Raw genomic sequence first — 17,763 nt, forward strand, 5'->3', positions numbered from 1 at the left:
GTTTTAAGAGATCAGTGTTTATTAGGAAATATCTAGAAAGAAATTACATTTTTTATTATTATTATTACTACTAATATATAATAGAAACATATTGTTCTTGTAAAAGAATAATTAAGCATGTCATCAGTTTTCTTGGCAATAAATCTAAATGCTAAGAGATGATGCAAAGCCAGGTAACTCTCATTAATTAGGAGTTACTCACACCTAGGCCACTGAAGGGCATCAACAGTGAGACTGTGCAGTGATCGCCTAGCCAATAGTCGTCACCAGGGACTTTGGGCCAACCCTTCTAAATTCCCCTTTTCTGTACATACTCCACGCTTGGGCTAGTGCTGTACCCCCTTGGGTGGAGTTAGAATAATCACACACCCTGAGAGGCTAGATGAAAGGAGTTTAATTTCCATTTGATACCTTGGGGCCAGGGCCCACTGTACTAATCTGAAGGACCATTTACTCAGGCTCAGCTATACACCAGGGAGCAGAAATCCCAGATGGAGAAAATGGGAAGGAGGGAAAGGATGTAAATTCCTTGGGAAGAAATTGTATGGCTTGCAAATGGTCCCACAGCTTTCCTTTCCCCTCTGTGCCTCTCAGGCAGATCGCTGAGGCAGGTTGAGCTCTGTGTGGGATCACTTTTCTTCTCCTTAGGCAGTGAGATGGCACAGTGGTTAGATGATGGACCTGGAGTCAGGAAGACCTGAATTCAAATCTAACCTTGAAATCTTACTACATAATTGGATGACCCTAGGCAAGTCACTCTTTTGGTCTCAGTTTTCTTATCTGTATAATGGGAATGAAAATAACACCTAACTAGCACAATCGTTGCAAGAATAAAAAGAAGCAACATTTGTAAAGTGTTTTTCAAACCTTAAAACAGTACATAAATGCTATTATTATGTTATTATTATTATTATTATTAAAACAATTCAAGAAAGTACATATTTTCCTTGAAGTATTGATTGCTTGTAATTACTTGTCTCTTTTAACTCAGAAGATATTGTTGCAGAGCTATACTTGACCCTGGCAATGTAAATCTGATTATATGATTCACATATTCGTGATCAATTTCTAAATTTACAGACTAGTAGATGAATGAGCAAAAACTGCCCTCAACTGCTATGTCTAGCCAGGCTCAGACTGTGCTTCACATCACATCTTAGATTCAACTGGGACACCAGGCTCCACCTCATGCAGAAAACCTGGTATTTGCCCTACTACCAGGAATCACCCTCTTTCCCACCTCTAGCTTCATACTTCCTGCTCTTGCTCAGAGAAAAATAATCATATCTATACTACCATTGCCATTAGAAATAATGTGAAAATCAATGACTCCACTCACCATCCCCTGTGATTCACCTGACCGAGACACCCTTCCCACTCCTTTATATATGTTATTTCTGCCTAGTAGAATATAAGCTGCCTGAGAGCAGGTACTGTCTTACTTTTTTATTTGAATCTCCAGAACCTAGTAGCCTAGTACCTGGGGACAGAAGGAGCTTATTAAATTCCTGTTGATTAATTTATACTAGTTTATGCAAATTCAGCTTTTATCTGGATCATAGCTATATTCTAAGGACTCTCTTACTGAATGAAACCATTGAGAGGTGAACTCTACCATTGCTTTGATTTTGAGCTGGGGTTGAATAAATTTAGTCCTGACTCTCAAATTCTCCTTTCTACCTATTGATTACTCACCATGGTATCAAGGTTTCCAGTGACCTCAAAGGTGTAGTCCACAGAATTGTTAGTCATTTTCTTCAGCACCTCGCTGATGGGCTTTGTGTAGTCCTTAGGGTTGATGCACTCAGTGGCCCCTGCAGCCTTGGCCCTCTCAAATTTGCGTGGGTTGATGTCAATTCCAATGATCCGGGAAGCACCGGCTGCTTTACAGCCTATCACAACAGAAAGGCCAACTCCTCCCAGCCCAAACACAACGCAAGTGGATCCAGGGTGGACCTATGGTGATGAAAAAATACTGACCTGTAGTGATTAATGATTGATCCAGTAAAACTGATATTATAATAAGTCTGGAATCTTGGAAAACATGAAACATAGAGCGTAACTAGTCCAAGGCAACCATTGACAAACTGATTTTGGTAGTAATACTTTGAAGGGATGAGAAACATAGCAGTTTAGAGGTCACACACACATATATGGAAGCGATGTTCTGGATGTTCTGTTATCTCAGAAGTTTCATTTTTTTTAAATGCATAGAGGCACTTGTGAAGGGGAGAATGTGCAAACTTTTTGTTGTCACAAATAACCTTATATCTTTATCAAGACTTTTCTGATTTGCCACCCCCACCTCCACCCCCATTTCCCTACCCTGCCCCTAATAGTGCAATGGATAATGATCAGGGAAATTCCTCTTCCTGAGTCAAATCTGGCCTGAGACACTAACTGTGTGATCCTGGTTTGCCTCAGTTTCCTCATCTGTAAAATGAGCTGGAGAAGGAAATGGCAAACACCTCCAGCATCTTTGCTAAGAAAACCCCAAATGGGGTCATGAAGAGTTGGACATGACTGAAAAAGTCTGAAAATGCCTCTCTACTAAAAAAGTCCTTATATTTACTTATATCTATTTCATATTGTCTTATATATGCACAAGCCATTTCTCCTAATAGAAGCTACTTTAAATCAAGGATGGTTTCATGTCTTCTCTATTGCCAGGGCCTAGCTCAGTGCTCAGCATAGAGAAGAGAGTAGCTCCTTAATACACACTTATCGATTAATTGATTGATTGATTCCTGCCTGTCTCAATATTTCAATAGGTCAATAAGAAGGGTGTTCCCATGGTGCTGATCCCAGCTCATGCATAATTGATTATTCTATTAGATTCTTGCCCATGTCTTATCATAGAGCTTCATGGAAAAATCTGTCCCAAGCATTAGAAGCCTTTGCTAGGTCTTTCAACATTCAGTACGTATCAGCAAATCCCTCCATCTATCTGTCTTTCCATTCTTTTACAATATAACCATCTTTGCCAATCATGAGGGGTTTTTTCTTTTTTGGTGGTATCTTTCACAGTTTGGTGATATCGTTCACAATTAACAAAATTCAAATACAACAAACATTAATTAAGTATCTACTGTATGCGAAGCACTGATCATAAAGTTTGGCGCTCTGAGAACCAAAGACAGTTTTAGTATTTTATGCACCCACTATTCTTGCAGTCTTTCTAGAAGCTGGGGCAGATGTTACAATCACAAACAACTATGGATTTAATGCTCTACACCATGCTACACTACGAGAAAACCCCAGTGCAATGTGTGTGTTACTATCCAAACTGCCAAGACCATGGATTGTGTATGAGAAAAAAGATGATGGTTACACTGCCTTGCATTTAGCTACACTTAATAATCACATAAAAGTGGCTGAACTCTTGGGCTTTGGGTAAATGCAAAGCTGGGTATCCGGAATGTGAACCAGCAAACAGGCACTACACCTTGCTATTAAACGACAACGCACTCAAATAGTCAGGCTTTTGGTTCATGCAGGTGCTAAACTGGATATTCAGGATAAAGATGGGGATACTCCCTTGCATGAAACTCTGAGAAATCTTACTTTATCACAATGCTGCCAGCTCCAAGATATGCAGGATGTGGGGAAAGTGGATACAGCCTGGGAACCATCCAAAAACAAATTAATAATGGAACTTGGTACATAAGGGTCAGAGAAGAGTGCATCTATTGCATGTTTCTTAGCAACCAACCAAGCTGACTTTAGCATTTGAAATGAGAATGGTCAGTCTCTACTTGATCTATGTCCTAATCCTAACCTCTGCAAAGCACTGGCCACGTGTCACAAAGAAAAAGTCAGTGGTCAGGTGGATTCATGCAGTCCCTCTATGATCAGGAACGATTCAGAACTTTAGAGGAATGTATGGTATGTTCAGATATGAAGAGAGACACTCTTTTTGGCCCATGCGGACATATTGCTACATCATCTCTGCGTTGTCCACATGTCAAGAAATGCCTCATCTGTAAAGAACAAGTTCAGTCTAGAACAAAGATTGAAGAATATGTTGTGCAATCCAATAAGGAAGCTGCTATTCACTGTCAACCCTGTGGCCACATGTGTGCTTGTAAGAGCTGTGTTAACCTGATGAAGAAATGGGTGCAATGTCAGACAGTAGCTGAACGGAGAGTGCCTTTCGTTATGTGTAGTGGTGGTGGCAAAGGCTGAGAAGACATTGATGATGTTGCAAGTGGAAACATTCCAGTTTTAAAGAAGGACAGAGAGAACACCAAAGTCAGTGTAGCTATGAAGAAGTTACAGCAACAGTTACAAGGTATCAAAGAGTTGCTAATGTGTTCCTGTGTGTTTGGGTTATCTGAAGAGCATTATATTCCTCTGTGGTCATGGAACGTGTCAACTTTGAGGAGACTGAATGAGTGAATGCTCTATTTGTTGCAAAACCAATGAACGAAGGATCATTTCGTATTAAGTGAAAAACAGCGGTGTGTTTTGTTACCTAAACGAAATTTAAATGCATTTGATAATGCACTTCTAATGAAATGCTGTGTAATAGCATAGCATACATACTACATTATAATTACTTTGATTGTGCCAAAACCAAACAGGATTCGGACAGTCATTTTAAAATTTAGATCAAATCCATGTAAGCCACAGTTAATTTTTAAGAGTTTTTAACTCCAAAAAAAGTTTATTGAATCATACTAAGATGATTTTAAAGCTGTTTTTCATAACATTAAGTTCTGGGTAGTCATGAACTTTGAACCTCCCAAAAAGATGATTCTGAAATCAATAATTACTACACGCACAGGACCATAAGTTTTGAGAATAGCTCCAGGAAGATCAAATCAAGTAATTAAAAAAAAAAAAAGCCTGAACTCTATGGAACTGTTTAGCATGTACTTTTGGAAGTCTGTTTGTTTGTTTGTTTTTCTTTGTTTTTTTTTTTTTTGTTTTTGATTTTAGGCAATTGGGGTTAAGTGACTTGCCCAGGGTCACACAGCTAGTAAGCATCAAATGTTTTGGTCTGAGGCCAGATTTGAACTCAGGTCCTCCTGACTTCAGGGTCAGTGCTCTAATCACTGCACCACCTAGATGTCCCAACTATTGGAAGTTTGAAACCAAATTATGACTAGGAAGTAATTTTCTAGTGTCAATGTCCCAGCCTAATTGGATAATGGGACATAGGAGAGGGTGCTACCACTCTCTCTTTTTTATTACTTTGTGATGCTCACAAGATATAATTTCTTTGGTTCTTCTTCCCAAACACCAATCCTGTCAAGACCCCATTCAGTAGATTCCATACTATCTACCACAATGCAAATCACTGTTCTATTTCACTAATGTGATTTATAGTTATAGTAGCTTCATTACTTTAGTTGTATGTATGGGGGAAGAGGGAAGAAGTCTGAATAAATAAATGAAATACATGAATAAATGAAATAAATGAAAAATAATAACTGCAGAATATTTTAAAAGAATGTATTTTCATTGTTTTGTACCTATGGGGTAGGAGAAAATAGCCTAGTGTGGTATTTCATGAAGGCTATGCTAATTTTTCCTTAAAGGATATTGAAAGTTTCTTCAAGACTTAATTAATTCCAGGTCTTAAACTTGGGATAATTAATGTAGATTTTTAGTGTCCTACCGTAGGGACAAAAAAGCTACAGTGTGGAAAGTCACCAGCTCCTCCCTCAAACTTTTGATTGGCAAATTTTGATGGAAGCTACACCCAACTGAAGCAATGCTTTTTCCTCATCAAATCGCTTTTCCCTACTATGACCAAATAAACTTTATTTTGTGATTTGTCAGATGTTTTATAATTATCTCATTTCATTCTATCATAACAGGTTGTGAGTCTGGCCTGTACTACTGCAAGCTGCCAAGATTTGTGATCCATTGGGCATAGCTTTTCAAAAACCCAGGGCAAACTCTTTGGCCTGTCCATGAACAGAATGAAGACCATTTTCAGAAACCAGATAGTTGCTATCCCAGAAAATGCTGACAATTTTTGAAAGAGCTGGACAGCTGTTGTGAGGGACTTGAGAGGAAACTTGCAAAGGGATTTCAACCATATTAATGTTGAGTTCTGTCTCCCTGGAAGGAATTGTTAAAACTCCAGGTTGACAAGTAGTGCAGAAATTGAAAAAAACTAGAAATGCTTCATATGATCTGTTGACACATGCAAAACTTGATCAGAGGCATTATACTGGATTTTTGGTACAGGATAAAGTCCGTATATGCTAACTTCTCCATCACAATTGTTATTTAAGAGATTGACTCAAGGGGGCAGCTAGGTGGCATGGGGGATAGAGCACTGGCTCTGGAGTCAGGAAGATCCGAGTTCAAATCCAACCTCAGACACTTGATACTTACTAGCTGTGCAACCGTGGGCAAGTCACTTAACTCCAACTGACTTGCCAAAAAAAAAATAAAAAAAAAAAGAGAGAGATTGACTCACTTGTTGAAATCAGAAACTTCCTGGGTGAAAAATATATCTGAAGAGTGTGCATGGGACCAAGAGTTTCTTAAGCCCAAATGGATGAGTTAATTCTTAAAGCAAGTAAATTTGAACTTATATTAAATTTGATTGCCTTGATCCAATAGGACCCAACCAAAAAAAAAAAAAAAACCAAGAAGACCAGAAAAATTTGGAATGGCATCTATGTTTCTGAGAAAGGTACAGGGCAACATGCTGATGAATTGATTTAAAAGGCTGTTATGATGAAATATTTTTGGTCAGAAAAAAAACAGGGCTGGCCTCCTTCATACCACATTGACACCTTGGGGTAAGACTTCACTCATAACTTTCAAGTGTAGGCAACCCCGCTTTGCAATTCTTTAAATGATACCACTCACATTTGCTTTCTTATGAGAATATATGTGCCTTACTGCCTTCCTCTATCCGCTGATGTACACATAGGCAAACACAGAAGTGTTTGTACAGTCAAGACCCCCTTGAAGTGACTTTTCATGCTGCCTTTTGATTTGCTATAGAACCAATCCCACCAATTCCTTCATTTACCTCATCAAAGAGAACCTGAAATTCATTCTTCCATTTAGAGGCAATGTACTTCTTTCTTCTGTGTCTTTCCCCCTTTTTAACTTTGAGAATGTCCTGATGGGTTTAATTCCGTAAGTCTAATAATACATGCACTAATTGGTCAATAGATAAGGATGCCTGTCACACACCAATAGCCAAATTGAGATTTAAAGAGGGTCTAAACATTTTGTGATTCTTAGAATCACCTACCCTGCCGTATAACAATGTCACAGAAGAAATTGAAGTGTCACATGCCATTATATGTACCATGTCATATTTATCTTTATTTCCAGGGTTACCATGGCAAAACAATTCATCGTTAAATAGTCACCCTACTGTTGATGAGATTTTCCATATATAGCTAGGCTGGTCCATGGAAAGGACAATCAATGTGTTGCCGGGACTATTCCAGAAACATCTTCTCCATCGCAAACCTTCCGGTACTAGGGCTCTGTTGGTTTAACACTTGAGAACCCACAGCAGCTTCCCTTGATAATCCTGATCTTTTGTTGTTTCAGATGAATTTTGTTATTTTTTTTTAACTTTATGAAATAATTCTTCAGTAGTTTGATATGGCACTGAATAAGTAAATTAATTTAGGTAGAATTATCATTTTAAATTATATTTTCTCATGAGCAATCAATGTTTTTCCAATTGTTTAGATCTGACTTTATTTCTGTGAAAAGTGTTTTGTAATTGTGTTCACATAGTTTCTGAGTTTCTCTTGGTGGTTAGATTCCCAAGTATTTTAGGTTGTCTGCAGTTATTTTAATGGAATTTCCCTTTCTATTTCTTCCTGCTGGACTTTGTTGGTAATATACAGAAGTGCTGAAGATGGATGTGGGTTTACTTTATATCCTGCAACTTTGCTGAAGTTGTTCGTTATTTCAACTAGCTTTTTAGAATTCTCTAAGTATACCATCATATTATCTATAAAGAGTCCCAGTTTTGTTTCCTCATTGGCCATTCTCCTTCCTTTGATCATAATCTTACCTTTCCAGTGTTGATTGCAGCCCCATATCCAGTAGAGAATCCACAGCCAATCACACACACCTTCTCAGCTGGAGCGGCAGCATCAATTTTCACAGCTGCAACTTCATCCACCACTGTGTACTCACTGAAGGTACTAGAATTCATGAAGTTGTAGACGGTTTTCCCTTTGCAGGTAAATCTGCTAGTGCCTTCACGCAGTACTCCCCTACCTGTAATACTATTCAATACATCAATGCCACCAGTAAATGATTTCTGCTCAAATGATGGGGCAAATAAATGAAATCTCAGTAAAAATGACAGAAACTCACTCAATCCTCTCACAGAAATTGGAAGTCGGGTGCATGCAGGAAGAGCAAATTCCACACTGTGGGACAGGAAGCAGGATGACCTTGTCTCCTAGAAGAGAAAAAAAATTATGATTAAAAAAACATTAGCATTTGGGATTGGAACATACCCAGAAATGACTATGCTGTAGAAATGAAAGGCATAAATAAGATCCCTGTTAGAAGAGGAAGGGTGATCTCTTTTCACTCTCTCCATTTAAAACTTGTATCCTGGCCAATATTCATAGGATGCTTATTCTTTTTTTTTGGTGTGTGTACTTTGGAAATGTGGTAAAGTCCATGAACTCACTCTCAGAATAATGTTTTGAAATGCATATAATAAAATAGATTTAGGATTATGAAGGAAACCAAATTATATTGAAATGCAGTTACCAACATATCTAAAAAACAAATTCACAGAACCCAGGTTAAAAACCTGTTACTCACCTGGTTTCATGCTAGTTACTCCTTCTCCAATACTTTCTACAACTCCACATCCCTCATGTCCTCCAACTTCTGGAAACCTAGCAGGCATGGTTCCTGTGGTTCCATCATAATCTGTGTGACATATGCCTGTAGCCAACATCTACATGAAAAGAGAAAGGCAATTGAACCCAAGGCATAACAAGACATTTTGGAAATAGCAGGAAGGGGGCATTTAGATTATTCTTCACTGAACTACCATTTGCACAGAGATGATTCTCTTAGTGCTTATATTGTGTTGGGTTCTTTGCCTAACATTTAGCAAAAGATTATTGTTCTGAGGGAGGTGACATTTTGAAAGAGTATTGCTCAGTTCAGTCACCACATTCCACATGCAGTGAAATGCAAAGTGTTCAGGTAGGGGAACCAGCCAAGGTATGATTGATCATCTCACCAAAGAACCATATGATAATATCTTTTTTGTATTTTTATTTTTTTGCTTTTTCCAGTAGACAAAGCATGAAATGACTCAGAGAGGCAGATCAGCAGAGGAAGGGACTTTCTCTGAAAGCTCTTACTAGTATTAATTATCCCAATTCCAGGCGTGAGGCTGGAAAACCTTCTTTGATCTCAAACACTGTTTCAAGGTAATGAGAAAAAGTCAAATTGAAATTTACAATGATTCTATACACTAGAGGAAAATATAAAGGGTTATGACTTAAATTTTTGGAAGATGCACCATGGAACATGACCACAAACGGAACTAGGAAATATTTTTGAAGGTGAGTCATTACCCAAGGCATGCAGGATTATACTTTATTAATGAAAAATAGTATTAATAAAATAACATGATTTTATATAAATTCATAATCATCATTATTATTGTCGGAAAAAGGGAAATATCTTCAGTTGAAAGGGGATATCTTATTTTAGAAATTCCAAGTCAATTCAATAAGAATTTATCAAATCCTGCCAAATGAAAGGCACAATTATGAGTTCCAGAGACATAAAACTAAAAGAAAACACACTCATTCCTGTCTTCAAGGAGCTTACATTCCACTGAGGGATAAAAACATAAAAACAAATACAAAATATATGCCAAGGAGAGAACAAAGTGCTTACATTTGGTCAGTGTACCTAATACCTAATACCTAATATCAATCAAAGGAAAGGGAAAAAAAAACTTCATGGCTTGCTGAGTTGTAGAAGATTTTGTAAGACCTAATTTATCTACAATACGTTATGGTGATTACTCAATAAATATTTAACGAGGGAAAGAGAGATGTCAAAGTCTAAGTCACATATGTATGTGGAAGTGTGATCTCATTGATCGGATGCTGTCTCCAACAACATGGACTGCAATTTATCCAAGCCCACTCCCCATATTATATGATTCCTGTCTGTGTCTTCCTGTTTGTCCTGCCTGATGTCCTGGAGTCCTAATGGAGCACATAGGGGCTGTCTCTGGCTCTTATTATGTAATCAGCACATCTTTTGGATCGTACATTTCCCTAATGACATCCTCTATTCAAGGAGTCCTCTGTTTTCAGCTAACATTCATTTCTTCTTTGCCCTCTGATTGATACCCATTTTGAGTTCTATCAGATATTCATTTTTAAATTCTTCCCTTGTGACTCACAGTTGAACAACAATTCTATGACAGAAATTATTATTTTGCTATTATATTAACAAACAATTATTAATTAGGATCCAGGCTCTTTATTTCTTTATTTAGGGCCCAACCCTTATCTCTGAAGATCATGGCTGATAGATGAGATTGCCCTAATCCCCAGGGAACATGCTCAGCTATCTTGGATGGGACTCCATCCAACTAGAAGACCTTACTTCTGTTTAGAGTGTAAATAGAATCTAATCTAGGTGAATTCTTGACCTTCGTGAATAAGCCCATGTCCTTGTACCCCTCCATTGGAGTTTAAGGTGACCCACCCAGGTCATGAAGGAGAAAACCAACCAGAGTGGTCTGGGTGGAGATTGATTCTTCTGACCAGATTGCTGGAGGCACTGAGTCTCTTGATCAAGCCCAGTTCTGAGCAGGAGGATCTGAAGACTTCTAACCTATCTAATTTAAATCAATCAAGGTTGATTTGTCTTGTCAGGGGCATTCCTTTTAAAAAAAAAATTTAAGGCATTCAGTGTCTCCATTAGATGTCTTTGGTTACTGAGAGAAACTACTGATCATCAAGTTATTGATTATTAGCTAGCCTAATTAATAAATTCATTATTAATTACCCGGAAGAAATACAAATAAATAAATTAAAAACCAACCCTTGGACTTACACCCTAGGATATTAATAACCCCCTCAGAGTCAATCTATTGTTATGTATGTCAAATCACTTCAAAACTAAGTTCAGCAAATTATCCAAAATCTTTTGTTATACAATGCTATGGCATCAAATATTCCCGGAAATCTCAGTACTGGTGAATACTTTGGAAATCATTTTATGGTAAAGGGATTTTTCTCAATGACTGACTGTACTTGACTTGAGTTCAGTACCTATACAATAAAGAATTGATTGTACTTGAAGAAAACAAAAGAAGGAAAGCATTACTCCAGAGACTTCTGAGTGAGATTCTCCAAATATGTTACAATACTGGATACATTTACTTCCAAATGACCTTGATATTTTCTTCCTCATGCACATCTAGATTTTTGGCCTAGAGTCCTTTGGGGGTAATGATAATATAGGTTGGGGTACATTTATCTCATCTATGGAGCTTGCAAATATCTTTCTTTTTTCTTTTTCTTTGTTAATATTTTATTTTTTCCCAATTGCATATAAAAACAATTCTTAGCATTTCTTTTTTTTAAAAAAATTGTTATGTAAAGTTTTGAGTTCCAAATTCTATCCCTCTTCCCTTAGATAGTAAGCAATCTGATATGTTATACATGTGAAATGTATAAACCATTTCCATATTAGTCATTTTATACCAGAAGACTTGAATACAAGAAGAAAGAAAGAAAGTGAAAAATAGTTCGCTTCAGTCTGTATTCAAACACTATCAGTTCTTTCTCTGAGATTGGATAGTATGCTTCATCATGAGTCCTTTGGGATTGTCTCAGATCATTGTATTGCCGACAATAGCTAAGTTATTCCCAGTTCTCCATCGAGCAGTATTGTTGTTATTATGTACAATGTTCTCCTGGTTCTGCTCACTTCACTATCAACAACTTTCTAAGATAACTGTCACAAAAAGAATCTTTGAGAAGTGCCTGGAATAATATAACAATCACAATATTGGCAGCCAGAGAGATTTAACGTCATATTGGAAAGGAGGTGACTCAGAACCATTTAGCTGGTTAGCCATGCCAGTGGTGCATCTGTTTACCTATGGTAGGAGCCCCTTAGCAAGATGAGATTTACAGACCAGCATATGTTTGGAACGGTATTATACTCAGGATCACTTAAGACTCCAGTGCCAGGCCCTGGAGGCTGTATGACCCAGGGTAGGTCCTTGAACTTCTTAGTGCTCCCAGGCAACTCAGAGACCCTGAGATGCAGAGTGGATGCCAGTCTCATTGGTGGAGGGAGTTTCCTTTTGGGGAATTGCCTATACCAAGGAAATCTCAGGCTTTCTCTTAAAGGAATTAAGAATTTCAGTACCTTAATTCGAACTTCATAGGCTTTTGGTGGGGCTACTTCTATTTCCTCAATGGAATGGGGTTGATTCAGGCCCCACAACACAGCAGCTTTGCACTTAATCACCTGGGAAAATAGCAAGAACAAGTGTGACATATTCATGCACCCATAACTCCTGATAATTCGACTAACCTAAGCCAGGGAAAATCCAGTGCAAGAGCTGTCAGGGTGGGCTGTTGAACTAGTGCACTATCAATCCCAGAACTTTTTCATGCATTTACAAGCTTAAATTACAAAACAACTGTTTTGGGAGAAAAACTGCTTCTTCTTCTTTTTTGCGAGGCAGTTGGGGTTAAGTGACTTGCCCAGGGTCCCACAGCTAATAAGTGTCAAGTGTCTGGTCTGAGACTCGATTTGAAATCAGGTCCTCCTGACTCCAGGGCCAATGCTCTATCTACTGTGCCACCTAGCTGCCCCAGAAAAACTGCTTCTTAGAAGGCTAGAGCCATTGGCATGAGAGTTATTGGGAGAAAGGAAAAAAAAAACACAGCTTTCAAAGAACCTGTGGGTCCAGAAGTGGAGGAAAGGAAGAGATTGTGCAAATTAGAAACATCCACAAGATCTGAGCCTGGGAGCTGATTCCCAGGTAGGGCTGATCTCCCAGCTGAGAATCTCTCTGTCCAAAGGATTTTGCCTCACAAAGAATTTTTCTTGCCTTCTTTGTGTTATGCTGCCTGATACAGTACTTACCAGTTAGAGATGCAGTTAGGTTAAGGAGAGTCATTTTTTTTTAATGCAAAAACTGGCTATCAGTCACTAACATAATAATGTGAATTCATTCAGCTTTTTTGCCTCCTAGAAATTGAGCTTTTGATCACAGAGTGGTGATAGATATTTTGGGGGCTTGGAATAGTTTGTAGTGTAGGATAACCTAGGTGGAGTGCTGCATTGGAGACTAGAGAAGAGCAGTGTGAGGGAGAGGATTACTACAGTCCTGGCAAGAGAGGAGGTAAGAGGAATCAGAAATTCAGGTGGGAAGATGTCATAGACTTGGTCTACCTCAGAACTTTGCCCTGCATCTTGGAGTGTTGGAAGAGGTATGGAACCAATATGGTGGAAAGAAGCCAAGAAGTTACCTGAGTTCTCCTCAGTTTCCCTCAGAGACAATGTTAAACCAAGCCTCTAAATGGATTCTGGAGCAACAGAACACACAAAAAGACAGAGTGAAATAATTTTCCAGCTTAAGATAACTTAGGAGGACTTCAGAAAAGATCTGTCTCACTTGGGTAAAAGAGGAGCCCAGCCCAGTGCAAATGGTGTCCAGACAAGCCAACAGGAGGCTCTCAGTCACAGCACAGATCAGCAACCAAGGCCCCTCAGTCCTAGTTTAACAGGTCAACAGTGAATCCTCCAGCCCCAGTGCAGAAGGTGAATTGCAAGCCCCAGAATCCCAGCACAACAGGTATGACTAGGCTGGGCAACCCCCAGTGCAGTGGGCAAGCTATAAGCACCAGAGGCCCTGAAAGCCAATGACCATGCCCTTGACCTCCAGCATAAGAAGCTTAGGATAGTGCCTCCTGCATCCCAGAAGAAGAACTCAACTTTAAAAGTCACTAAATGAGATGAAAAAAGAGTAGGAAACAAAACAAACAAACAAAAAAAAAACCCTGACCATAGAAAGCTGCTATGGTGACTGAGAAATCAAAATACAAACTCAGAAGAGAACAGCAATGTCAAAATGCCTACATCTGAAGCCTCAAACAGGAATGTGAACTGGTTTCAAGGCCAAAAAGTCCTCTTTGAAGAGCTCAAAAAGGATTTTAAAAATCAAATAAGAGAGGTAGAAGAAAAATTGGGAAAAGAAATGGGAGTTATGTTGGAGAATTTTGAAAAAAGAGACAACAACTTGGAAAAGGAAGCACAAAAATTGACTGAAGAAAGCAACTCTTTAAAAAATAGAACTGGCCAAATGGAAAGGGAGGTACAAAAGCTAACTTAAGAAAATAATTCCTTAAAAATTAGAATTGGGCAAGTGGAGGCTAATGACTTCAAGAATCATTCAAACAAAATCAAAAGAATGAAAAAATAGAAGAAAATGTAAAATACCTCATGTTGGAAAAACAACTGACCTGGAAAATAAATCCAGGACAGATCATTTAAGAATCATTGGACTCTCAGAAAGTCATGATCAATAAAAGAATCTGGACAACTTCCTTCAGGAAATCATCAAAGAAAACTGCCCTGAGGTCCTAGAACCAGAGGATAAATTAGTCATTGAAAGAATCCAACCATCCCCTCCTGAAAGAGATCCCAAATTGAAAATGTGAAGGAATATTGTAGCCAAATTCCAAAATTACCAGATCAAAGAGAAAATACTGCAAGCATCCAGAAAGAAAGCAATGTAAATATCATGGAACAACAGTCAGGATTATGCAGGACTTTGCAGCTTCTACCTTAAAAGATCAGAGGGAATGGAATATAATATTCCTTAAGGCAAAGGAGCTTGGATTACAACCAAAGATCAACTACCCATTGAAAATGAGCATAATCTTTCAGGTGGGGGGGAATGGGGGGGATGGACATTCAGTGAAATAGGGGACTTCCAAACCTTCCTGATGAAAAGACGAAAACTCAACAGAAAATTTGACTTTCAAATACAAGACTCAAGAGTAGCATAAAGATGTGAACAGAAAAGAAAAAACCAACAACATATTATTAATGAAGGCAAAGTGTTTACATCCCTCCAAGAGAAGATGGCACTTATAACTCTCAAGAACTGTAATGTTATTATGACTTTTAAAAGGGGGTATACTTAGACAGAGGGCATGGGTATAAGCTGCTTTGATGTGATGGTAAAAAATTTAATTAAGTGGTGAAAAGAGATTGTGCTGGGAGAAGAGGAAAGGAGGAGGCAGGCAAGGATAAATTATATCACATGAAAAGTCACAAAAACCTAATACAGTGGACAGAAAGAAGGGAGGGAAATGAGCATTGTCTGAACTTTATTCTCATAAAATTTAGTTCAAAGAGGGAATAACATAATCAGTTAGGTATAGAAATCTAACTTACCCTATAGGAAGTAGGAGGGGAAAGGGAAAAGAAAAGGGAGGGGGTGAATAGAAGGGAGGGAAGAAGTAAAAAGGGTAAAGGGGAAAAAAAGAAGGGGCTAATAGAAAGAAGGGCAGGAGGAAGGAGGTGGTAGTTGAAAGCAAAACTCTACTGAGGAGGGAAATGGAAAAAGAAGACAGAAAAGCATAAAGGGGGGGGTGGCATAGGATAGAGAGGAAGACACAGATAGTAATCATAACTGTGAATGTGAATGGGATGAATTCTCCCATAAAATGGAAATGGATAGCTGAGTGGATTAAGAACCATAATCCTAGTTGGGGCAGCTAGGTGGCACAGTGGATAGAGCACCGGCCCTGAAGTCAGAAGGACCTGAGTTCAAATCTGGCCTCAGATCAAACACTTGACATGTACTAGCTGTGTGACCTTGGGCAAGTCACTTAACCCCGATTGCCTCACCAAAAAAAATTTTTAAAAAAGAACCATAATCCTACAATATGTTATTTACAAGAAACACATTTGAAGCAGAAGGATACACACAGAGTAAAGATAAAATAGCAAAAAAAGCAAAAATAGATCTAATTAAAAGAGATAAGGAAGGAATCTACATCCTAGTAAAAGGTACCATAGATAATGAAGTAATATCATTAGTAAACATATATGCACTAAGTAGTATAGCATCCAAATTCTTAAAGAAGAAGTTAAAGGAGATACAGAAAGAAATAGACAGCAAAACTATACCAGTAGGGGACCTCAACCTCCTCTTCTCAGAACTAGATAAATTTAACCACAAAATAAACAAGAAAGAAGTCAAGGAGATCAATAGAATTTTAGAAAAGTTAAATATGGGGGCAGCTAGGTGGCACAGTGGATAGAGCACCAGCCCTGAGGTCAGGAGGACCTGAGTTCAAATCTGGCCTCAGACCAAACACTTGACACTTACTAACTGTGTGACCCTGGGCAAGTCACTTAACCCCAATTGCCTAAAAATAAAAAAGAATTTAAAAAAGCTAGAAAAATAACAAATTAAAAATCTCCAATTAAATACCAAATTATAAATTCTGAAAACCAAAGGAGAGATTAATAAAATTGAAATTAAGAAAACTATTGAACTAATAAATAAAACTAAGATCTGGCTTTAGGAAAAAGCCAATAAAATCGATAAACATTTGGTTAATCTAATTATCTTCTCTCTGATTCAACTACCTCATCCATAAAATAAGAAAATTGAACTTTTATCTGCTTTACATGGTTATTGTGGGAATTACATTTACTATCTGGGAAAACTTTATTAACTATAACACTACAAAGTGTCCATGACTTTTTAGGGCTGGTTTTTTTTTTTTTTTTTACATTTTGATAATGATACTTCAATATAATTGGTTTCCTTTGCTATTCTATGTATTTTATGTTATTCATTTAAAAATATTCTTCTGAGAAAGAATCCATGGACTTCAAAAGACTATCCCAGACTCACTCAAAAAGTTTCAGAACCTCTGTTCTATCATATGCTCAGTTGTTCTATTCATGCAAACAAGTCCTTGAGCACAGACATCTTTATGTCTTACCCTCACATAGGTAATTGGTAAAAATTACATCCATAGGCCTTCGCAGGCATGCCCCATCCTTTAGTGTTAGCATACCATGCAGCACATGCCACCACTTACTAAATACAGCATTCAGAGCAGAAAGTGTTAACTTCCTAGTGAACGGATGTAAACTATATTTCTTCTAATCCTGCTAAAGTAGTGCAGTAAGAATATCCCTCCCCATAGTCATTCTGCTTACAGTCTCCATTTTCTTCCTACAGCAATGAAATGTTCCAACCAACATTTTTGCTAAATGCTTGCCTGCTTAGTCTTTTCCTCTCTCAAAGATTTACTTTCCCAAATAAATAAAAAACTCTCAAGTTACAGTTACTTATCTTGTTAGTTTGTGATGAAGATATGAAAATATTTTACTTACTTTTCCTGCGGTGCTCATCTTGCCTTTCTCTTGGTTCTGATGTTCAAAGGCTTTGGTGTCCTCTCACCAAAGTTTGGACTGGCTGTTTTGCAAATTATTCTAAGTTTTCTAATAAATAGTTCTATTTCAAAGCAACGCCTTAAAAAAAAACAACACGTTACTCAGCACCTTCAACCTTGTATTTCCCTATCTGGTTCCACCCTCTTGTAATGTTTAACTTTTGAAAAAAAACAAACAAACCAACAATCACTTGGTGCATCTAAGGCAACTGAGAGTATCAGCAATAGTGAATAGGGGTGAAAACATCCTTTTTACCTTTGTAGCTGCATGATTCTTAAACAGTTCAGACAACAACCTGAGAATTTAAATCCTGGC

General features: G+C 38.0%; 1 protein-coding gene across 2 annotated transcripts in view; it reads right to left on the reverse strand.

The window, feature by feature from the left end:
• LOC114036730 (alcohol dehydrogenase class 4 mu/sigma chain-like) overlaps positions 1–17,521 on the reverse strand; it is a 53,632-nt gene extending 36,111 nt beyond the window's left edge. For both annotated transcript variants that reach the window (XR_003568362.1, XM_027853405.1), the window contains exons 1-6: positions 17,389–17,521; positions 12,382–12,483; positions 8,782–8,920; positions 8,320–8,407; positions 8,012–8,228; positions 1,696–1,956 (exon numbers count right to left, since the gene is read on the reverse strand). Coding sequence is in view for 1 of the 2 variants with exons in the window: in XM_027853405.1 (XP_027709206.1) it covers positions 1,696–1,956; positions 8,012–8,228; positions 8,320–8,407; positions 8,782–8,920; positions 12,382–12,483; positions 17,389–17,406 (825 nt within the window). In the remaining variant the exon portion in view is untranslated. The remainder of the gene's footprint in view (positions 1–1,695; positions 1,957–8,011; positions 8,229–8,319; positions 8,408–8,781; positions 8,921–12,381; positions 12,484–17,388) is intronic.
• Positions 17,522–17,763: the final 242 nt, after the last annotated feature.

Source organism: Vombatus ursinus, unplaced genomic scaffold (genome assembly GCF_900497805.2).
Source record: "Vombatus ursinus unplaced genomic scaffold, bare-nosed wombat genome assembly UNPS02009975.1, whole genome shotgun sequence".
Classification (NCBI taxonomy): Eukaryota; Metazoa; Chordata; class Mammalia; order Diprotodontia; family Vombatidae; genus Vombatus; species Vombatus ursinus.